General features: G+C 42.8%; 1 protein-coding gene across 1 annotated transcript in view; it reads right to left on the bottom strand.

Moving 5' to 3' along the window:
• The window catches only part of DCBLD1 (discoidin, CUB and LCCL domain containing 1), a 53,351-nt gene extending 38,985 nt beyond the window's left edge, over positions 1–14,366 (bottom strand). Inside the window, 2 exon segments of the mRNA XM_087817580.1 lie at positions 14,148–14,303; positions 14,306–14,366. Of these exon segments, the coding sequence (XP_087673706.1) occupies positions 14,148–14,303; positions 14,306–14,366 (217 nt within the window).
• Between the last annotated feature and the right edge of the window lie 10,445 nt (positions 14,367–24,811).

Raw genomic sequence — 24,811 nt, 5'->3', positions numbered from 1 at the left:
GCTGAGGGTTCACATTTTTTAAAAACGAAAATGGAAACAAAGATTGATCTTTAAGGGAAAGCAGACAATCTTGCTTTTAGGATTAAACTCCCACGGTGTTGGGAGGCCTGGTGGGCAGTGAGCCACAGAGATGCAGAAGTGGAGTGACAGCCACAGTAAACTGCCACCCGCTGAACAGAAAAGGGGGGCAGTGGGAAGGAAGAGGCTTTGCCACAGGGAATTTGTCTGCTCTTAAAAGTAGCTACCACGAACTGTTTACCTTTCTCTTCCCTTGAACTGTAACTTAATTGCCAAAGCCTATGATGACTAAACCACGTGTCATTTCCTCCTCTCCTAAGACTGAAAGCTCCCCACTCTAGCATTTGAAGGGTGGTCCTTCCAACGCTGGGCTTAAATCCTGGGGTTTGCTCGGGGCCATGGCTGGTTAGTGAGATGGACCAACCACCTCCTTAAAACTTACAAAAATAAAACTGCATGGATGATGTTTAGATTTTGGAAAAAGCTGCAAGTGCTCATCCACATAACCCCCTCCTCCCCAAGTGACCTCCGTACAAAATTTAAGTATTTTAATCCTAAATATTTGGAAACAATCTAAGTTAGAAAAGAATAGTCAAACTATGGTATCTCCAAGCAATGTCATATTAAGGAAAAGTTAAGCTTGTGTTTTAGGAGACTATTTAAGTTAATTTTTGGAAGTCAGACCTATTATTATATGTGAGGCTCAAAGAAGCGAAGTGACTTAAAGCCAGACAGTTAGCAGGTGGTGGAACTGGGTATGAACACAGGCCCCGGAGTCCACACGATTAGCCAGATTAGAAAGGCTGGCGAGCCAAGTAACATACTTGGGTGAGGAGTGTGGCCTCTCTGTCCCTTGGTCAGAATCTGGGCAACATCAGGGCTGAAGTGTCTGTTCCACATGGCTTTCTGGATGGGGCCATGACAGGCAATGAAAGAGGGAGGAATTTGGGAGTACTGCTTTTGTAGAAGACTAATTTTAAAACAGAATATAGAGTACACACATAAATATGAAGGGAAAAAATGCTTAAAGTGTTTACTTCTATGGCCTGGGATTACAAGTGATTTTATTTATACATTTATTTTCTACAATATGAATCATTATATATAAATAAAAATTAAGAGTACCAAATTCACCTGATGTTCTTTGTAACATTAAATGCTACTTTCAGCATTAGCCTTAAGGCATAGACTGAAAGAAGTCTCTCTAAACGAATATACCCAAATTGTCATTGAAAACTCACTCCACAAGTAGCTAGGGACTTGGTACAATATAGTTCCCATCTGAAGTTGCTCACAGTCAAGGGGAGAGGTATGCTAACAAGTCATTCCCGAGAGTAAAATGACAGGTCCAAAAGCAGAGACATGGGCTCCATATCTGTTCTCCAAATGCCTTAAATGAATGGGTATGCCTCTACCTCTCAGCCTTTAACATCAGCTATTTGGGAAGTACGGCTAGATAAGGTATTTTAAAAATAAGCTTAAAACAAATCCTAGATCCTTGTCTACACAACCACTTATTTAGTCTACTGTAATTCCACCCACTAAGAAAGAAAAACAATAACTTCCTTAAAAGACTATTTCCTTTTGATAAGAAATCATGTTCCATTAACAGAAAAGTGAAATTAAGATATGCCTGGTACAGACTAAGTGCTGCAATACTACAAAGCATGACTTAGGCATTAAAACAAACAAACAACTCTTTACTGAATTGCATCAGCTTGAAAAGTATTTGGATAAAGTAAAATGAACAGTGTAAAAATACCTTTAAGATTATTTATTAACTAGTCCCCCAAATAAAACAGCAGCCTTCCAACACTTTTTGTAAAGACCCATATTTAGAATATAGATTTTTCATCCCAACCTAAGTAAGCACACATATATACACATGAATGGGTAACAAACAAAAGTCTGTTTAATTCTTTTTACTACATGCAATGCACTGTGATATTTCCTATTCTATTCCATTTCACATTTTAATTAAAAGCATGGTGGGTGTGCCAACTGAATTGATTTTATTGCCTACTAATAAGTCACAGCCTGCAATTTCGGCAAGAGTGCTCTACAATACAACAGAAGTGAAACCATATCTAGAAACATGATTTTATTACAGTTGCATCCTTGTGCTTCTAATAATCAAGCTACAACAAGTCTCAACACATATACAATCATTCACGTGTGGGTGTGAGAAAATTTCTTCCCATGTCTAAGATCAAGTGAGCTCTTGATGACTACAATCTTTTCAACCACAAAGGGGAGCCTGCAATTATTACAGAGCTCTTTGTCTGACGGGATGAACAGCTTTCCCAAGGTATTACTAATTTCATTGTCAGCTATACTCTGTTATGAACTCTGCTCTTCTCTAATGGTTCTTAACTTTACTTTGTGAGATGCCTGGAAAGGAACGGAAAAACAAGGGCTAGTGGGCCTAAGTGGTTGTGTGAAAATAAAGAGTCAGACAGAAGTTATAGTAATAAAACTTCAGTTATTCAACATCTTTCGTTTTCCTGAAAGGAAAGTGAATAATAGTGCACTGAAGGAAGTTACAGTTATAGACTAGAAACACATGGCCAAGTTCTGCAAAACTGTTTAGAATCTCTTTAAACCTTATTTTCACCACAAAGAAAATAGATGCTAATGATATGACTAATCATCTAATGAAGACAATACTTTTGCCTCAGCAGGTGAAAGACATTTAATAGTAAAATAAAAGGAAACACAAGGGACTGACTGTCAAAAGTCTCTCCATGTAAACTCTCAACACAATGTTTCCTATCAGCTAAAAAAAAACTTAAATCAATTTGAATGTATGAAAATGAAACAAATCATTTCAAGAGCTCCTATCCACAACTCCCTACATAATGTGAGGCTGTTTCCCCCAGTGTGCAAAGACATCAATAATTTTAATGTTAACATATTTTAAAAGTATCATATCCACTCAGTGGAAAAAAATCTCAACAACTAGTTTAATGCTATTCTTTAATGTGCTATAAGTAAAACCAGCTGAAGTTAAAGTGCTCAAGTTCTTGGCCATACTCCAGTCCTGTGATTCCTACTGAAGGGTTGTAGATGTGGGGGAAGAGGGTTTGCACCCCTCTGGTTTTTCTAATTTCATAAATTATTTCATATACTTATGAGTGACAGCAACAATGGTTCTCACACTGGGTTCCCGCACAGCCTTGCCCAGGACTGACTCCAAGGCCTTGGGTGAGTCCCTTTACCTCTCCAAGCTTCAACTCATCATCTGTAATACAGAGCCAATGAGAGTGCCCAACTCCCAGGGTCATCATGAGCATTCAATGAGATCATGATGGTCAGGTATTGAGAGCACAGATGCTAGTATATAGTAATAATTCAGTATACTTTAATTGCTATTTTTATTTTTAAATACTGCACATATTAAAGTATCAAGAATATTGCTTTGAATTTCATCACCCATTGGTTCTGTGAGCTTAAGAAGTTACCCACTTAGTGTGTATCTATAACTGGGTATAGTAAAGATGAATGAGTCTGTGTGTTAAGTGTTCTAAACTGCTTGAAAGTCTAATTAGAATGGATCCCCTGCTATTTATTGAGGGCCCACTTGTTACTAAGCCAGCATCTCCCAAAGTGGGCACTGTGGACTCCTAAGTCCTAATAGGGGTTTTACAGGTCAAGCCCTCATCTCCAAAAGACAGCTCAGGTAAGTAAGCTTGCAGAATCCTGCCTTTTTCGGCACCACAGAACATCTCAGAGCCCTCGGAGGGCACAACGAAGCTCTATTAAGGGTGACAGTTTGCAATATGTCCACGTAACTCTTTCCTCAATGGGCATCACCAGGGAGTCGTGTTCTGTGAGACATACTGGCCAGTTTCTGGGCTATGCTCTCAGAAGTAGGACACAGAGAAATTCCATAATGGGGCTTCTAGGATTAAAGACTGTACATGGAGAAGTGTACTTTGGCCTTTAGAGTTCAAAGAACAATACTGAAACTGTACTATGTATATGATTCTGATATTCAAAAACAAGACTTTTCACACCGTTATTAAGTTACAAGTGTTTGGGGGGCATTGCAACAAATTTGACACATTGGATGAGAGAAGTTTCATAATTTCAAAGATGAAAACTTAAGACAAAAACGTGTTTGTACAGCAAAACAAGTCTAAGATAACTGTTTTGTCTGCTGAATAGATGCCTGGGCATGAGGAAGTCAGAGAAAATTGGCTGCTGACCTTTCCTAGTCATGTCAGGATGTTGATGTAATGTCCAAGCTGCAATTGTGAAGTTGAAGATAAATATGAAAGAAATCTTTCCTGTCCCTACGACGTGCTATATTTCCTAATCTTGGTTCCCCATTAGACATGCATACTGCCATCACTCAGATAAGTGCTACTAGATATTGACTTTTCTCTGGAGTCCAAAATATCCAGTATTACCAAGTATAGACAAAGTTAATCTGAGTTTTTTAAAAAACATGTAAGCATTTCTCTCTTTCACACACACAGTTTTTACTTTCATAAATATATTTTGTAAAAAATCAGTAAGAACCAAAAAGTTATTGGAATAAAAAAATCATAAAATTGTGAAAGAGCGCTTACTAATCCTTAGCATTTACTGAAGCCTGTACTGTAAAAGGTGACAGATACAACATATCCTAAGGGCTTTACATTAGCTTATTTAATTTTCATGATGATCATATTTGACAGATATTAGTTTCCTTCTCTAAAATGATGAAATGTTTCATACAGATGTGTATATATATACACACACATACATAGCACAAATATATACATCAGATATACATATATAAAAAGCAGTATCCCAAACATCCAAGTATATACCTCATAGCTTATATAAGATAGGACATTTCCCAGAAATGCAATTGAAGCCCACAACACCTTTTCCTCATCACGTCCCTCCTGTTTTCCGTGTTGTAGGTGTGAAGAAGTTGAGGCTCTGAGAAGCTGAGTAGCTCAGCCCAGGTGTCTGAGTCAGCACCTGAACCGAGCCTGTCTGCCTATAGAGACCATGGACCTCGGTCACTGGGCCATCGTCACGTCATCCTTCTTAGAGGTGAAGAGACTGAGGCAGAGATTTAAGACATTGCCCAAGCTCAGCCAACTGCTGAAAAGCACAACTGGTATTAAAACCCACATTACATTTATTATTTATAGTCCTACTCTCTTTGTCTCAAAACTAACATGAGGAAAGTGGCCATGTTTCATTTAGTTTCTTGTAAAACTCATGATTATGAGAAATTTCATCTCTCTCTTTTTAATTATTTATGTAAACCCCTTTTACTAGACCATTAAGGGAAGAGTCTAATGAGAAGCAGCTATTTTACCTCTAGCAAATGTTGTTCACTTTTTTGTTGTTTCAAATATGTTTTTATTGAATTTTTTTTTTTTTTTTTAAAGAGAGAGGAAGGGAGAGGGAGAGAAATATCAATGAGAGAAACTTCATCAATCAGCTGCCTCCTGTACACAACCTGGGCATGTGCCCTGCCTGGGAATCAATCCGGTGACCTCTTGGCTCCTGGGTCAACACTCAAGCCCTGAGCAACACTAGTAGGGCAGCTGTTGTTCACTTTGCTTAGCATTAATGTGGCTCCTAAAAAATGCTCTGTAGATGAAGGTTTCAGTGGATTAAAGTGCTGCTTCTCAAACTTCGGTGGGCACACCAGTCACCTGGGGATCTTGTTAATATGCAGGGCCTGGAAATTCTGCGTGTCCACAGCTCTTGGTAATGGCTGTTCTATAGGTCCCTGTAAGATACACTGAGTAGCAAGAGACTGAAAGAACCCTCATTTTTAATTGGGATCTTGCAGTGAATCTTTTTTAAAATGAAAATCCTTGAGATATCAGTTTTATAGTTTTATTCTAATATCCTATTCCTAAAATTGTAACACACCTATATAGTTTCAATTCTCCAACACTTATTTTCACATTAGGTTTCATTTCTAAGACTAGGACAGAGAATAATATGTTATAGGATGTATAGTTAAGCCAGGGTGTGATTTCTAACACCTGGACAAGGGTGTCAGTTTAGAAATTATTTGAGCATAGGGCGGAAAATACAAAGAAACAGGATGAGAAGATTTGTGAACATACATGTGTGCGCCATATATAAGGAAAAAGTAATCAATGTTATTGACTAGAAAATAGAAAATCTCAGTTGGGAAAGAGATGGTATCATATCATACATTCAATGAAGCACGAAATGTAAAATATGAGAAAGAAAAAAAGACCTTATGAAACTCCTATCACATTTGCACCGTCCTGAAAAGTGTACTGCTTTTACACATGCCGCATTCTGCATTGCTGAATTCATCCCAGTCCGATAAGAGCACATGGTTAGCTCCTAACTGGAATCTGAAAAAGTCTTAATATTTCAGTGGCAAATGTGATCATCTTGGAAAGAAATCTAAGGCTGTTAATTTAAAACTTTATTGCATAAATTATGTTCCTCCAAGACTTCTCTTCTTTAACTTGATCTCTCCTGGACATGAGCTTCCCTTGGAGGAGAGCAAGAGACCCCCCTGATGCACTGAGAACTGGAGAACACACATATGCCTCCCACTTGGGACGCACAGTGTGAATGTGACTGGGGTAAATGACTGCATCTCTCTACATCTCAGTTTCCTCTATAGCTCTCAAAATTGTTGGTATTAAATTAGATGTGAAAACAAAAAAACAAAAAACACCACTTGATAAATCAAAATATATATAAAGATAGGTTCTTAAATTTTTATTTACATACAAAAACCTGACAGGACATGCAACAACAATCGAAGGATGCTTAAACCACTGAGTGAAATGTTGATGGGGAAAAGTAGTTTGACCAAGAGAGTCTTATCCCACAGATTAGACTGGGAAGGGGGGACCACGCTGTTACTTCCTGCCCGAAGTCACTGATCATTTTTAGCATCATTAAAAGAAGGACAATAATAACAATAATCATATATTTATCTTATGGTACAATTAGCAGTACGTGGCACCAAAAACCCTTAGCTTGAATCTAATCAAGCCCTTGGTCTAACTTCAGGCTTATACAGAAATACAGGGAAGCCCGGCCGGGCGGGGCTCAGTGGCTGAGCGTCGACCTGGGATCCAGGCGATCGGGGTTCGATTCCAGGTCAGGACACATGCCCGGGTTGCGGGCTCGATCAATGACTCTCTCATCATTGATGTTTCTATCTCTCTCTCTCCCTCTCCTTTCCTCTCTCGGAAATCAATAAAGGTATATTTTAAAAAAAGAGAAAAAAAAGAAATACAGGGAATAGTACACCGAGTAAGAGACACAACATTCAGGAAGCAGTCAGTCCAGTTTAGGCCACGAGCTGTGCCACAGGACAACTGAATCTGATTCCCTTGGGGAAGTGGGGGGGGGGGTCAGTGGTAGATTAAAAGCAAATGACTTAAGAGACATAAAAATTAACTGCAATGTGTGAATCTTGTTTGGATCCTTGTTTTCACAAACCAATGGTCAAAACACGTATTTCGGTTAAGGGGAACTGTGAACATGACCTGAGTGTCAGATAATGTGAAGACATGACTATTAGCATTTTTAGGTTGCTCACGGCATTGTGGCCACGTAAGAAAATGTTGAGAGACGCGAATGAAATATTTAGGGAGGAAGTGCCATGAAGTCTTCAATATATTTTAAATACCTCGGAAGAAAAACAGTGAGCCTGTTAAGGTCTTAATAGTATAAAACAGCAACTGTAGTAAAGAGGTTGAAACCGGGAAAAGAAGAAAGATGACAGAAAAAAGTGTTTCCTACATAAAAGGCAAGAGGGGCTCAAAAGATTTTCAGACCCTTTTGAGCTAGAAGTGACAGAAGGTCATTTCTCTATCTGTAGAGTTAAGCTATCTTCTATTTTAGTCTCTTGGCAAAGCAGGGACTTCCTAGGGGCAAAAAAAAGAACAAATCTTGTTCCATGTAATTCCCCAAATGAGCAATCTCCAGTCTACACTCCTGGGAGAAAGAGCAATTCCATAAACAGAGCTCATGTTCCAGTGGTTCCACCGCTAGGAAGTCTCAAAAGTGCCCTCCTTTGGGCTAAAATCAACCACATTTCAATCTCAGGTGAACTTGCTTTTATAAAATGCAATAAAAAGGCTGAATTAAACCCACTCAGACATTTAAAAATTAAGCGGCACCCAAGGAGTTGTTTACCTATTTTCCCCATAGGAAAGTTTACCCGCTGGTAATTCAAATGTAACTGAACTTCCTACGTTTTACTATTGCCTTGTTCTTTGTCAAACATAAATAGTGGAATAAAGTTTTGTTTTCCTTTTTTTCAAGAATAGAGTAGTTCATAAACATCATTTACCTACAACCTGCAGGTAAGCACATCCACTAAACACACTCAATCGTGAAATGGAGCCAGATACTACCATTTCCAAGGGTTTTAATTTTGTGATGAAAGAAAAGAAGGACTGTTCTTTGCCCTTCCAGTAAAATGTAAATATGGTGAATACTGAATAAAAGGCTTGAGTTGGAAAATGCTGAACATAAAAACAAATGCGTTTCTCAGTAAAGATACACTCCAGTCTAATCACTGACATTAAATATAAATTAAAAATCTCATCCAAGAAGGACCAAGAAATGCACATTACCTTTCTAATACTTAGTGCATTTAAAATTAAACTTAATACCTTTCTCAAATAAAATACAGACAAGCAAATTACCTCTGACTTCAAAAAATCACACACAAGACAAGAATCTTAACAAGAGTCACAGTTGACTGGCCAACACAAAATTTCTACATTTACCTTGGACATTCCTCAGTCACGATAAGTTACTTAAAAATAAGTTTTGGTTTATCTGGAGGCTAACTGTAAAAACAAATGTAAACTTGGACTTTTTTCCAAAGAGTATGGTAAAAAGCTTTTAATAAAATGATAAGTTGAATAAAAAGCAGACTATAAAAGCATGTAGACACTACATAGTAGAGTATCCATGTTAGTTTTATTGTTGCATTCATGCTTTACACATATATACAGAAAATCTGTCTACCTAATATTTAGTAAAAACAAATACTAGACAGTAGACTGTATATAAGTGTATGTGTGTATACATTTCTTTGTGTGTGTGCCAAAACCATGTCCTTAGTGGTTCCCTGTATAACATCTCTGCAGGATTATGATATATTGGGACAATATTATTTCTCAGTACCCTGCTTGTTCCCCAACCACTCTGCCTTAAGCATTAAGATCTTTGGGAAAGCAAGACAGGAAAGAAATCTCCATCCTAAAAGAAATTTATTTATTTTTTTTTTTTAAAGCGCCAGTGTAGCTTTATAAAAAGGGAGAGATGGGGTAACATGGAACCAGTTAGCTTTTACCTTGTTTCAATGTTACTTGCAGCTTTTCCTACAAAAAAATGCACCTAACCTAAAATTACCATATACGAGACTCAAGACATGTCTGCAAACACAGGTATACTTTCACACAGCATGCAGCTCCCAAGGAGGTAGCTCATAAAAACTAGATTAACAGATCTTGTAAGCATTAGGAAGATAGAAATGGCAGTAAGTAGTCAAGGCGCACATGACAATATGACATAATATAGTGCCAATGTCACAAATGCCTCAACACTGTCCCCCAATGATCTTCAAGGGGAAATAGGCCCCTGATGGCACCAATGTATTAGCATGTGCAGCTCTTAGGGGACCGCTGGCCCGCCTGGTCCCAATCCTCAAGACTGCCAGCACCTACCTCAGGGCAGCTTTCCTGGTGTTGCCTGCAAAGGAGGCTCAGAGATTCCCAACACTCACCAGAGTTGAATTCAGTTATTTTCTTGAACACATGCACAGAGCTTCCTAAGACATCACCGCAGTCCTGTGTCAACCCCTCTCTAAACAGCTCCGTGAATGTTACCCTTCACTGCATTCTCTCCAACCTCAGGCACAGCATCCAGGGGCTCAGGACCAGCTATCTGGAGCCTTATCTACCAGACACGGTACCAGGTTCAGCTGGTGACTAAAACAATCTCCACTTTGTCTCTGCTCTCACGGGTCCCTTAGACTCTCTCCCATTCCACTCCCCACCCCCCAAAAATAAAACCACTTCTCTTCAACTTCCACGGAGAGGCCAGGTTGGCACTGGTTCCAGATTCATACTAGAGCTCACAGCTCAAGTTTATTTCCACATCGGGTTACAAACCACCACTTCATCCGCATCAGTTAAGCCTCTCTGACCCCCTCACCCCCAAGGCAAACAGCTATTTTGTTATACACACAAGGCAGAGAATGAACGTCTGGAAGATGACATCAACATGACTCTTCAGTTGCAAAAAGGCAAAATTACTCCTAGTCCAATGGGGGGGGACCAATCTGAAAGTCTGGCAATACTTTTCCTTCCATCCCCACTGCCAGACTTCACATACAGCAGAATCAGTTCCTCTATTTTAAATCCTATTTTCAGACTTTTCATTTACAGACAACAGTTGGACTAGACATATAATTTTATTTCAAGTTTTGACTCTCAACCAGAGTCAGCCCTGAGAACTTAACAACAGGGCAGCAACTGTGTTCACTGCCTTCTCACCCATCCTCACGGAGCACCTGCCTGTCCACACTGAACACTCATTCCCCACTGAGCGCTCATCATGGCCTGGCCACAGTTCAAACTACAAAGCTCTTTGTTGTAAGGGAAATATGAACAAATAAATAAAAGTATCAATTATACACTCCGTTGGAAAATGATAAATGCTCTGGAGAAAACAAAGCAGGAAGGGGAATATGGAGTTCTGGGGACGGCAAGTGGGTTACAGGTGGTGGGACATCCTCCCCAAGAAGGCAACACCTGAACAAAGACTGAAGGAGGAGAGCTGTCTGGCTATTTGGGGCAAGACGGTTCCAGGCAGAGGGAGCAGCACATGCAAAGGCCCTGAGGTAGAGGGTGCCTGATACCTTTGAGAAATAGCAAGAAAGCCGGTGTGGCTCGGGGTATGGGCGAGTGTGCTGAAGAGCGAGGTCCAACAGGCCGTGGGGGAGGCAGAGCAAAGGGGCCCCCATGTTTGTCAAATTAATAGTAATAATAGTAGCAGACAGCAGTGAAAAGTAAGATAGTTAGAATTTATTGAGTTTTTGCTGTGTGCTAAGTGCAATTCTAGGTGGGTTATATGTATTATCTCTTTTAAAATGAAAAACAATTGGATATTTTAATATGTATACAGTTGACTTCATTCTTCAGAATACACATAGCAGTGGGTCCAAAACTCTACAGAAAATATTTCCCTGAAAAAGTTTTTCTTCTGCCATAACATGACTAAAACCTTTGCTAAATGCTGCAATTAAACTTCCTCAGCAACTTAAAAAATAAAACATAATTCCTTATAAATGTCAGATGTGTTGCTTATTTCCATGTCATGGTTTTTTTATATGATTTTCAAGTCTGTGCCATTACCACAAGGTTAAAGGGTTCGTGTTGTGCAATGAAAAGTTGATAAATACAGCTTGGGACACTATTCAGAGTTCAAATCCGGGTTTAATAACATCCTTTGATTTGTTTAATGAATCCTTTAACATAAAGTCTTCCTTTTCTGAAATATATCATATAATTTAATGTTCGAATGTTACAAATTACATCTACTGGAGCCAAAAGATACAGTACATGTTGTTCTCTGGCATGTTCCCTTCTTGCTGCTGTGCTTTTATTTACAAGGCATCCTTACATGTAGAAATAGGCATGCCAAGAGAGCTGGGCTTGCTAAACAAAATTAATTAGTGGAAGCAGCAGATGTACCTTTGTAAAGAACTTCAGTAGACCTCTCATTATTTAGTTTTCACTAATTAGAAAGTAATTTCAAAATATCTCCTAAACACAAAAAGATTGTTCAGTTCAACCCAAGAAACGTTTGTGGAGCACCTTGGTCAGGTGCTAGGAAGAAAAAGGCAATCCTAGTTGCTCCCCTCAGGAATTTACAGTCTACAGGGCTGATAGAATCTCAGACCCTGGGGATGAAGGAAAGTCTGGACAAGTGCACACAGTGACACAGAATGTGCCAGAATAAACTTGCGCTTACCTTTTAAGCAGTAAAAACAGCAGACATCGGCTGCCCTATGTCTAGCCAAGTATAAAGGAGCGATGACTTATGAACAGACCTTCTAATATTGTAACATTAAACTGTCTATGACACAGGTGGCAGCACTTCACCATAACCCTAACATTATAAAGTGTTCTACCATCTCAAAGCTGATTTGAATCAGAATGACCTGGGGGACCTTATTAAAAGCACCTATTCCCAGGCCCCACCCATTGGAAATTCTGATTCACAGTGTGGTGCTAGGGCTTTTATAAAGCTACAGGAGAGTGGTGATCCGGCAGGCTGGGGAGGCAAGGGGCACCGGACTAAGCTGACTCTGAGAACAATGAGGGTAAAATATAATAAATGGTATCTTCTTGCCAAAAACAGACTGTTACGCTGTCTGCCCTTTGATCTTCTAAGCTTTGAGAGCACTGATATCACTTATGACACCATCCAGCCGCACAGAGAGCAGCGTATCTCAAGACCTAAAGTGGGTGGAGATGCTTCAATTTATGGAAACTAGAAAAGTAAGTGACCAGGGGCTAAGCAGAAAAATCACAAATGTAAGAAATATGCCAAAAATCACTGACTAGGCCTCTTCACTCAAGAGGTATCGGAACCGGAGTTTCTAGATTTTTTTTTTTGTTCAGTAAATGCCCCAAATCTAAGTTTTACCTTTTTGTTATTGAACGCTTATTGGTTCTCTCAACATCCTAAATACATAGGATGTTTCATGGAAACTCAAATGGCCATGTCTTCTTCCACAAGTCAACTGCAGTGGTCTCAGACTTGAAGCTCAGTAAGAATCTGAGCAACCACACTTGTCAGCAGAGACCTGCTCTACAAAGTATCCAGTTAACAGCCTGGGTGACCCTATAACATCTGAAACTTTATTTGGAAAGATGAGTGACAGTTTGGGCTACAGCAGCACAGACACATTGTTGGGCTGATCCACAGATGTGCAGTATTAAATGTGCATCTTCAAATAGGAACTTGAGAAACATTTTTAATGCTTCAAGCACCCATGATCAAAATCCCACATATTTACTAAAATTTTACAATATGGCTAGTATTCTGCTATACAGTAACAAAACAGATCTCTTTTAAACTTTAGCCTTTAAAAAAATGGTATGCAAGCAACCTTGGTAACCACTACCAACATCCTGAGTATCCATGTTTCAGATAGGGAATGGATACATGGTTCAGGGAGGGAAGAGAAAAAAAAAAAAGCCAGCATTAAGTTAAGTTTTGATTCTTGTTTCATTAGAAAACACGGGGTGGGGGAGCTGTCAAAATATTCTGGACAGATTCACTGCTATTAACTCACCGTCGTTGCACAGGGCAGAAGTAGGGGAGGAGGGGACCGAGAACTGAAAAAAACTGCAGAAAGCTGCCCTTTGCTTTCAATAAAGAACTAATTAACAAGGACCTGCCTACACTGGCGAACAGTTTACGGCTTTAATCTGGTGGAAACGCAGAGGTAACTCGGTTTGGGGCTAATAAGGTCCAAGCTGAAGCCAAGGACCAGGTCCAGAAAGAGAGCAGCCCGGCGGGGAGCCGAGCCACCGAATGCCCCGGGCGCAGGGAGCCCCGCGACGGGCGGCGCGGCCGGGCCCCCGGGACACGCGGCCCCCGACCGCTCCGCGCGAGCCGCGCACCGACCCGCCGGGCTCCCGGGCGCGGAGGGCGGCGGCGGGCAGGCCCGGCCCCGGGCAGCTCGGCCCCAGGGACGCTGGCGAGCAGCGCCCCGCGCACGGCTCTGCCCGGGCGGCGCGGCCGGGTCACTCTCCGCGGCCGCCGGACACTAAGTAAGTGGGGCCGGGGAGAGGGAACGCGGGGGGACGCCAAGCTGATCCTCCCGTTGGAGGGGCAGAGGGGGCTTCGGCGGGGGCAGCGATCCGAAGGCAGCAACTTGTTTTTTGCTCGAGCCTCCGCCGGCCAGCTCGAGCAGGACCGCGCGGGGTGCAGACGGCGACCCCGACCGCCTCCCGGCTCCCGGCTCCCGGCTCCCGGCTCCCGGCTCCCGGCTCCCGGCTCCCGGCCCCGGCTCCCGGCTCCCGGCCCCGGCTCGGTCCCTCCGGGCCCAGCCCGCCGCCCGCCGGACGCGCTCCACTCACCCGGCTCCCCCGCCTGCAGCCCGAGCGGGGCGGCGACCGCGAGCAGCAGGGCCAGGAGGCCGCGGGCACCGGCCCGCATGGCCCCGCCGGGCGCCAGCTCGGCAGGCTCGGCCTCCGCTCGGCGGGCGCAGCGCCGCCGCTGCCCGGGCCGGGCGCCTCCTCCGCGGCCGAGCGCGGCGCCGGGACTGGGCGAAGCTGCGGCCCGGCCCCGAAGCCCATTGGGGCGGCCCGGCCCGGCCCGCCGGGGGCGTCTCCCGCCCCGCCCCGCCCCGCCCCGCCCCGCCCCGCCCCGCCCCGCCGGCCCCCCGGAGGAGGAAGTAGCGCGGCCGCCCGCTGCCGTCGGCGAGGCCCGAGGCGCCCCGGGGCTCCGGGCTCTCACCCCGCCCCGCCCCCGCTCCCCCAGCGCAGTGCCCGGGCCCCCGGGGGCGCGGGGGACGCCTGCCCGAGACCTGCGGGGCGCCGCGCGGGGTGCGGCCTCCCCGAAGTGCCTGGGCGCGCCGCGGGCGCGGGGAGGGGTGGGCATGCCCCCGAGGGGCCCGAAACTGCGCGACGACAGGCGTGACGAGGGTGACGATTAAGAGCCGCCTCAAGTTCAGGCTTTCGCGCGCTCACTGAGTCGGGATCCGGCTGTCAGCCTGCGGGCTCGGCGCGGGGCGGCGGGCGCCCTGAGGAGCGCTCGTGGGGGCATCCGGGGAATCGGGCTAGACGGCGGCCAGGGGCTGCGGGAGGGGTCGGCCGGGAAAGGCCTCACTCAGAAAGGGGCGTCTAAGCCGAGACCCCGAGGGCGACGGGGACTTGGGAAAGCAGAGGGGCGGGGGGGGGGGCGCGCAGAAGACCGGAGGCGGCGCCCAGGGAGCCGGGGAGGAAAGGCCGGCAGGGCGGCTGCAGCGGGGCGCCGGGCGGGCGCCTGGCCAGGTGGAAGCCGGGGCGCAGAGCGCGGCCAGGAACGAGGAGGGCTGGAGGGCCTGGAGGAGACTCGCCCTGGTCCCCGGGGCAGGGAGCAGCCGAGGAAGGTTCGGGCAGAGCAGGGACAGCGTCCGATTCTCCGGGCGGGCGCGTGCAGAAGGGCTTGGGGGGCAAGTTAGCAGAGTGGGCATGACGAGGTTGTTGAACCGGGAAGTGGCGGTGGAAATGAACAAGGAGACATTAAATCTATGTCCTCAGGACTCGCCGAGGCCTCCGGGAGCCTGCACTCCTCGCGCGCCCGGCCGGCCCGCTCCGACTGCGCCCTCTGCCGGCGCCCCGCGGTGTCGCGGCTGACGCGCGCCTGGCCCGCCTGCGGGGAGCGCGGGCGGCGGGAGGAACAGCGGGCCTGCCCGGGCCCCGGACCGCGCGTCACGCGCTCCTCGCATACCCAATGGGTTCCTTTCATACATGCATTCCTTTGGGTCGGTCTTTATTTTTTAACTAAATAAAAACGCTATTGAAATATCAAATGAGATCGTCCTTGGGGCTTTGCTTCCTCAAAAGCAGCAGAGTTTAGAGGAAAGAACTTGGGCTTTAGACGTGAGACTTACCCAAATCTGATCCCGCGATCGGCAGCCACTTACAAGGATTGATTCTCTGTGGGCCTCAGTTTCTATGCAGAGGTGTTCAATAAATAGTAGGTTTATCATATTTGTATTGAAAGTAGATTCACACCCGTGAAAATATTGGATATTCTTGGATACAAAGCGTAAAAAGGCACTTGGTGTATTGAATCACTTCCTACCTCCGGCTCTCCCTGTTTCTCCATTCTCTTTGTTCTTTCCAAGAAGTGAGTTTGGGCAGCTGCTGGGGGCCGCCCACAGGTGTGGCTCTGGGAGCTCTGCTGGCAGAAAGACAATGGGAGCTTTGATTCCTAGTGAGGAATTCACAGGGTGAGGCAGGTGGGCTCCCAGGGTTGACCTTTTCCATCTCAAGTAACTTAACCTAATAGGAATGAAGTAATCTATTCCACACCAGATCCTGCGCCAGATCAGGCGGGAGATTGAGGATCTCGTAACAATTAGAAAACAAAAAGGCCAGCTGGATGCTAGAGCTTTTATTATGCCATTTCTTCCTTGAAAAGTAAAAGAAAATCTCTATTTAAAAGCATAGTAAAAGTATGAAGATATAATAGATTATCAATTATATTTTTGTATATAATAAAATAAACCAGATTGAATTGATGAACTGTACTTCAACCACATAGATTTTTATGTGGAGCATGTGTACCTGTTTTATTCTTGAGAAGATTTCATTTTGATTTTTTTCTGTTATAATGCATTATGAGATCTCAGAACTTTACATCAAGTAAAATTTTTCATTAAGAAAAAGTAGAATTGTCAGGATCCAGGCTTACCACATAGAACATCTCTCTGGAAGGGTGTCTCACAGGCTATTCCCACATTTTAACCCCTCCCCTCACTTATCATCTAAACTTTCCTTATTTTGCATATCTTACTGCACTTTATGCTTATATTTGCTACTTCTGTAAAAATATAAAACAGCTGGACAGGGCTGCCTTTTTTTACATATAAAATATGTATTCTGTATTGCTTAAGTAAGATAGAATGTAAACAGAACTGCAAGCCTAGTAGTATTCTACAGTAGTTAGAAAGCTTTAGGATGTGGTTCAATTTGATAACCTAATCAATTTTATCTTTAACATTCAGTAACACTGATTGTAACTGTGAAGAAGACCAAATGAGATAGGAATTTGACTCCCTTGTAGGTGTCTACTTCCTGAATACAGAACTTCCCCTTTTTCAGTTGAACTCATAAATATCTTTTAGACATTTTATTTACGTGGAAAAAATGTGATGGAAATACATTGAAAACAAATGCAGGTACCCCTCTCTTTCCTCTATTCATGATCTAATGATAGAATTTGAGGAAAGAAATATCGGTTGATAAGTGACAATGACAGAAGCTCAGGATGTTGTAGAATCACAGAGGAAGGGTAGGGAGCTGGATTTCAACAGCATGAGAAGATGTGGGAGGGGTGAAGATGGGAATCGGAAGGTAAACAGTGTTCGTCAGATGAGGAGAGGAACTTGTGAGAAAGCTCAGAAGTAGAAATCACAGAGTGCTTGTAAGAATTGAGCCTAATTCATCAGCAGGAACAGTGAGCTTGCGCTGGGAGCGGGAGCCTGAAGGCGGAATGGGAGGCAGGAGCCCGAGCAGGATCTGAGGCATGGGAAGCAGGGAAAGTGGAGGAACTGTTCAGATGTGCATTTTGGAAAGGCCACACTGGCTGTGGGGTGGGGAATAGATCGGAAAGCGTGTCAAGGAGACCATTTAGAGTATGTGGCAACACTGCAAGACTGGAGATGATGCACTCGCCTCTTGTGCTACAAGGTTCCTGCACCAGCAGCATTTGCAATACCTGGGAGCTTTCTAGACGTGCAGACTGCTGTCCCCTCGCCTGCCAGGACCTGTGAACCAGAGTCTGCGTTTCATCAAGATGCCCAGTTTAGGATGAAGCATGGTAAGTCTGAGAGAGAGCGTGGAAACACAGACTTGCTCAAGTCTTAGGATATAGACCAACAACCTAACAATACAAGAAAAAAACAAGCGGAGAATCTGAATAGCCATTCTGGACAGTGGTTTGGCCGTGCTCAATCAGATGAGGTACCCACAGCGGCATGGTCTTACCAGGACGTACTGGGACATGCTCAGGGGTGTAGAGGAATCAAGACACCTAGCACTTGGAATGAGTGAAATGTGGTGGTTGCACACCTTGGAGCACTATGCAGCATTTAGAAGCAAGGAACCTGATCAACATACAATAGCATAGACAGGTCTTAAAAGCATTGTATGCAGGAAGAAAAGTAAGGCACAGAATGGGACCTTGCACATGTAAATTTATGCAAAGTTTTAAAATATACACTCGAACAACAGTGCTTTTTTTAAGGTTGCATACAAACTCAGGAAAGCATATAAACTACCCCTGTCGTGGGGAAGAAAATGGGGTCAGTGTATAAATAAATATGAAAAAGGGGCTATGTTATGTATGGACTCAACATTGATGATCCTGCGCCTTGGGATGAGAATGGTTTCTGCAGCTGAGGTGATTAAGGAAGAGATGAAGAAGCAATGGAAGGGTGGCTGTATAGGAAATTAGAATCTGAGATGGTGTGAGGTAGACGTCAGCTAAATGGAACTGGTAAATCAGAAAAGATACATTTGGCATGCGCAGCTCAGTTCTTTCCTTTTCCTTGGGAGGGAGCCTCCATGGTATAGGCCTCCCTGGGTCCAGGGCTGAGTAGGACTGGGTGAGCAAATCTTCCCAGTTCTGTGGTTTGGTCAGTAGGCCCAGTTGGGCCTCACACTTCCCACCAAGGTCTATTGGTAACACTTCCCATTTTTTCTTTATGACTTAGGTTGTTTATAACTGGATGGGGGAGATGGGTACTATTTATTGGGAGCAGTCTTGGAGACTGCAGCTGTCATAGGCATGAAAATAACTTGAACTGTGTGGTTTTTATTATTTGGGAACTGATTTTCCTACCGTCTTACCCATCTGCACCAAGGTGCAGCCTGCACTTGGCGAAAGGCAGCCAAGTTGAGGCACAAAGGTAAAGTCCTCACCACCAGAGAGGAGGAAAGCCACTATCAGAGCTTCATATCAGAGTCTGTTGACTCAGGTTTATGTGCAAAATTAAGTTTACAGATTAAACAAGCTTGCTTATCAGGCTTTTGCTGGCTACTTTCGATTACTACTGTGTTCCTAGGGTGGGGTATACTAGAAGGAAAAAGGAAAAGGGAACTGTGGGAGGCTGGGAACCAAGGACAGCAGAGGAAGTGGTAAGAAAACCGAACAGCATATAAAAACCTTAGTCTTGGTGTGCCTCGTGCTGTACAATAACTGAAGTCCCTGAACCTCAGGGCAAAACAAAGGTGATTTCTGCTCAATATATTCAGTTCAATTAGGTGAGAAAATAACTCAGTTTTAATGGATTGCCATTAAAGATAAAAAGCCACTTAAAATGGTTAACTTCAGCTGTTTGAAAAATCATTAATACGCCATACCTAATTCCCCACCCTTGTTTGATAAATGACTTATGGCTTCATATTACTCTTTTAAAATCATTACTATATTTACAAAGTCTACTTTTTTGTGCCCTTCTAAAAATGTACACCTTATTCCTTTCTGCAGTTATCCAAGTAATAAATCCAAGCTCATTATAATGGGTTCTAAGGTCTTTGCTAAAAGCAGTCAAACATGGAACTGCTTTAAACAAAGAAGTGTCTTCAGTTTAAGCCATTATGTTAAATGCTCCATTGCTTTACACAATGCTGTGAATTTGCAATATTTGTATTTTGTATTATATAATTGTAGACTTTGACCAGAAATATATAGCTACGTAGTAATCTGTGGTAAATTTATATTATATATATAGCTGGGTTTGCAAAATTTCTTTCCAACTTAGAATGCTAATAATGACTTTTAACTTTAATTTCTTCAGTTCCAATTTGAGGAAACTGTGACTGTGAAACTGGCTGGAAATAATGTTTCTAATATTATTAGAAACATATGTCTTCCAAGGTCTGTACTCTGATCTCTGCAGTGGTCATATTTACTCAGATGCTTAAGTCTTCTGCACACTGAACTGGAAGAAATTGACATGAAGATGAGTAGGCATCTTTATAATATAGACTAGAAGTCTGCTAGGAATTATTTATCACATAAACTCTAAAAGCCAAAGATAACCAAAATTTTAATTATTTTTCTACTTAAAATGCAATATGTGATTACTGTAAAAGGGAGAAAAAATTCAGAAGGACAGAATTAAAGTCTTTTGTTTTCTTAATTCCTTTTCTGCACCCTCCCAAGATAACCCGTTAAATTTTTGTGTGTATTTCTCCAAAACTTCCAGAATTGAGCCTTGATTTTGCCATAAGAATGTTGTTATTTAGCGCTGGCTGGTGTGGCTCAGTTGGTTGGAGTGTCATTCCATACACCAAAAGGTGGCAGGTTCGATTCCCGGTCAGGGCACACACCCAGGTTGTAGGTTCACCCAATGGATGTTTCTCTCCCCCACCCCCAAAATCGATAAAGCATTTAAAAAGAAAGAATGTTGCTATTTAAGTATAATTATTATATAATGACTATTGACCATCATATAGATAAAATTTTGAAATGCAAGATAAAATTTGGTTTAATATATGTAAATTTATGAGATGGCCTTTAAGAAACCATTTTGCAGTGTTAGACCTGACTCATTTTAGATTCCATTCTTTTGAACAAGAAGAACTGGTTAGGTCTGTTTTTCTTGGTTTTCATAATCTTTTCCTGGCTCAATTCAGCTTTACCCAAAATTGTTATATACCCAGTTAAAACTTGCTTTTGCACTTAATTATATATTTTTACTTTTAATAATTCTAAGATAAATTACTTTTCTACTTTTTTTTGTAGGAAAATAGCGAGTATAGACAGTGGTTTAAACTCTGATGAAAGCAGTAGCTGCCTTTGTCAAAGCAAGAAAAGCTTTTGGGATGGTTGATACAAAGTTCTTTGCACCTGGATGGATACAAAGGCTTAACAGCTTGTCATTTTACACTTTCTAGTACATTAAAGAGGTAGATAATTGATCTCTGTTGATTTACAACCAAAATTCTTGGCATATCAAATAGGGTTAGTGAATATAAGGAGAGTAATTTTCAATTTTATATTTCCAATTATCAATGTTTAATTGAAGTGAGAAAATAATAAATGCATCTAACAAGAATGTTGTAATATTATTAATATATATTTAGTTATTGTCATATCAATATTTACATTTGTGTTCCTTTTAACCCCTCTTCTTCTTAAAGAAGTTCCTTTAACATTCCCTGCAATACTGGTTTGGTAGTGATGAATTCCTTTAGCATTTTCTTGTCCGGGAAGTTCTTTATCTATCATTTAATGTTAAATAATAGCCTTGCTGGGTAGTGTAATCTTGGTTGTAGGTCCTTGCTTTTCATCACTTTGAGTATTTCATGCCAATCCCTCTGACCTGCAATTTCTGTGGAGTAACCAGCTGACAGTCTTATGGGAGCTCCCTTGTAAGTAACTAATTGGTCTTCTCTTGCTGCTTTTAAGATTCTGTGTCTTTAGCCTTTGGCATTTTAATTATGATGTGTCTTTGTGTGGGCCTCTTTGGGCTCATCTTGTTTGGGACTCTCTGTGCTTTCTGGACTTGTGTGTCGATTTCCATCACTAGGTTAGAGAAATTTTCAGTCATTATTTTATTAAATAGATTTTCAATTCCTTACTCTCTCTCTTCTCCTTCTGGCACTCCTATGATGTGAATGTTGTCATGCTTGATGTTGTCCCAGAGGTTCCTTAAACTGTCCTTATTTCTTTGGGTTATTTTTCTTTTTACTGTTCTGTTGTCCACTACTTTGTCTTCCAAGTCATTGATTCAGTCCTTTACTTCATCTAATGTGCTGTTGATTTCTTCTAGTGTATTCTTCATTTCAGTTATTATATTCTTAATTTCTGATTGGTTCTTTTTTATGGTTTCTTTGTCCTTTTAAAAATATATACAGTCTCTTTGTTGAAGCTCTCACTGAGTTGATTTATTCTTTCCCTAAGTTCATAGAGCATTTTTATAACCAGTGTTTTGAATTCTGCATCTGGTAGATTACTTGTCTCCATTTTGTTTAGTTCTTTTTGTGGAGTCTTCTATTCTTTTGTTTGAGAACTGTTTTTTTTGTTTGTGTTGTGTTTTTGTTTTTGTTTTTTGTCTCCTCATTTTGGATGCCTCTCTGTGTTTGTTTCTATGTACCAGGTAGATCTACTATGTCTCCCTTTATGTCTGTTATTATTTGCTTTATATATTTAGGTATCCTGTGTTGGATGGGTAAAGGTTTACAAGGTTTATATCCTCTTGTTGGATTGATCTCTTTATCATTATGTCTCCTAGTCTTGATAGGGTGGCTTTACGTAGTAGGTGTTCTGTGGGGCTCAGTGGTACAGTCTCTTTGGACACCTGAGCCAGGCACTTGTGTAGATTGTGTGTGCCCTCTTACTATAGTTGAGCCTTCATTGCTCTTGGCTTGTCAGTTGCTGGGTTTGACCCTCAGGCTGACTGGGTATGAGAACTGACCACAACCACATTGGGGGCTAAACCCATGGAGCAGGATATTCCCGTGGTTCTGTTGCCTGAAGAGAACACCCTCTGAGTGTTCCATCTGTGAAGCTAATTGGGTGTTGCTCTGTTGTGGTGTGAGGCTGGCTGTATGTTGCTTCTGGTGCCTCTTGGGAAGGACTCACCTGAAGACTGAGGTCAGCCACTGCCTGTGCTCAGCTCAGGGCCACCTGGTAGGAGCTACAAAATGATCCTCAGTTGGCGGCTTTCTATGCTTGGCCTAGAGGCACATAGGAGATACCACGGTGTTACCTGAGGCCAGCTGCAACCCACACTGGTTTGGACCACTCAGCAAAAGACACAGGGCATGCTGAGGCCAGCTGCTGTCTGCCTGGGGCCTGCAGAATTTGGAGAGTTTTTAAGAAATCTGGCAGCACAGGCTGAGGATGCCTGTGAGGCACAGCTGCTGACAGAGCCAAGGGCAGTGTGTAAGTTGGGTGGAGCAGGCTCTTAGGGACTCACCAGTGTGAGGTGAGCGGTGTTTACCTGGTTATGCAAATTCAGATCTGAAGACTGCCTGCCCCTGCAGGCTGTGCAAGGGGAAGGCTCAACATGATGACAGTGGCAGCCCTCACCCCAAAGTGACACAACTCAGTTTCTCCTCATGTGTCTTTGGTGCCTTTTGAGCTGCTGTCCCTTTGCTAGAGCTCAGGGTGAGTTCCTGTAAGCAAGTGAGTCTGTACACCAACCCTTTAGGAGGAGGTGTGGGTTTTCAGCAACCCTCAGTTTCACCAGGGTAGTATGAAATCACTGCTGATCTCACAGCCAGCTGCTGTGGGGACTATTCTTCCTGTCACTGGATTCCTGAGCTGGGCCAAGTAGACAAAAAAGGGACATGCTAAACCTAAGAAGCTCAGGGGAGGCCTGTATGGAAGGCCCTACAAACTCAAAAGTAACCACAAAGGATGATCTGAACATAAAAATTCCTAACTAAAATGAGTCATGGCATGTAGTCATGTCTTAGGCTGGCAGCTTCCCTGACAAAGGTCAATCTTTAAGTGAGTCTGTTATTTGTTTCCATCTAAAATAACATACCTTTGGAATGTCAGTGTGATATCCCTTTTCCAGATCCCTCAGAGTAAAGCCTCACACCAGAACATGAGACCACAGAATTTATTATTATCTTGTTCTAATACTACCTCTATGTGTTGAAAAAGTTAACTATCCTGTACCTACCAATGTAAACGTAGTATGTGTCTCTTTTATTTTTTATCCTATCTCAGAGATTTCTGTACTTTGCTTTCTCTCACCTCTCTAATCTACCACCAATGAGTTTCCTCTAATCCCCCCTTATACCTTCTCCTTAGGTTCTAGTGTATAAAATAAGCTGTAAAATTGCTATTCTCCAGAGCATTTTCTCAAACTATTGAGATTTTGCTTCTCGGCAGTTGTCATCAATTTTATTCAAATAAACTCTTCTAAGACATTTTCTTAGGCTGTATGCTCTTTCCTTGAGAGGAGCCTGGCATGGGGCTGAGACACCTAGCTCCTTGGTAGGGACCTCTCTAGCCAAGATATCCCTCTCAATTCTCAACCTCCACACATTGGTATGGGACTAGCTCATTTTGCATCTCTGCCCTTCCTACCAATCTCAACTTGGCCTCTTTTTCTATCCTTAGTTATAAGAATTTCATTCAGCTAGTCTTCAGGTGGTTCCACAGGTTGATTTTTCTATAATTTAATTGTAATTTTGATGTGGTCATGAGAGAAAGGGAGCATGGTGCTTACCTACTTTGTCATCTTCACTGGAACCCCCTGTTAGGTGCCTTTTTTTTTTTTTTACCACAATAGGAAGGTAAATAAATAAAACCCAGATACCTTAAAACACATCCTATTGATTATATTTTGATGGAGGGCAAGTGTTCTGCTCTTGTAGTGCTAAGGCTGGGGTAGAGCTCTCCAGTTTTCTCACCTGTGAGGTAGGACCCGTGTCACTCTTTCCTGCTGCCTCTTGGGGTAGGGGTACCAATGTTCCCCAGACAAGCTCCTGGTACCCCTTGTATGAGGAGCCCCAGAACAGCAGTGTGCTGCAAGAGAATATTACACCCCGGCTCTAAATCACTTTCTGTACTAGGCAGGTTAATGTGTCTCCCAGCCTTGGTTTCCTCATCTGTACTTGTGGATAACAGCCATTTTGTAGGGCTGTGAGGATTAGCCAGCTAGCCTTGTGAGTAAAGCATTCAACAAGTGCCCATTGTTATGATTGCCACCTCCAGACCATTCTAGTTTGACTTTCAGGACCACTTTGATAGCAACCCAGACTCTCAGGGGAAGTTCCTGGGGACAAATCTTAATGAGCAACCAACAACAGGCAGGTTATCTGAATGGACCTTTGAAATTGGTTATAAAGGTGAGCAACCATACCTAAAGAAAATATCAAAGACACAGCTCTCAGAAGCATCATTCATATCAGAAGAGTGTTTTGCCCAGTCTATCAAACAGGAAGTTATTATATTAACTTCAGGATCTATTAAGAAACTGTCAGTGGGAAGTCCCTGGCCTCTTGTAAAAGAGAAAATAATTATATTAACTAATTAGCCACTGATCACTTCACATGTATCAGGC

This window comes from Miniopterus natalensis, chromosome 5 (assembly GCF_054644295.1).
Source record: "Miniopterus natalensis isolate mMinNat1 chromosome 5, mMinNat1.hap1, whole genome shotgun sequence".
NCBI lineage: Eukaryota > Metazoa > Chordata > Mammalia > Chiroptera > Miniopteridae > Miniopterus > Miniopterus natalensis.
This window is presented reverse-complemented; position numbering and strand designations above follow the sequence as displayed.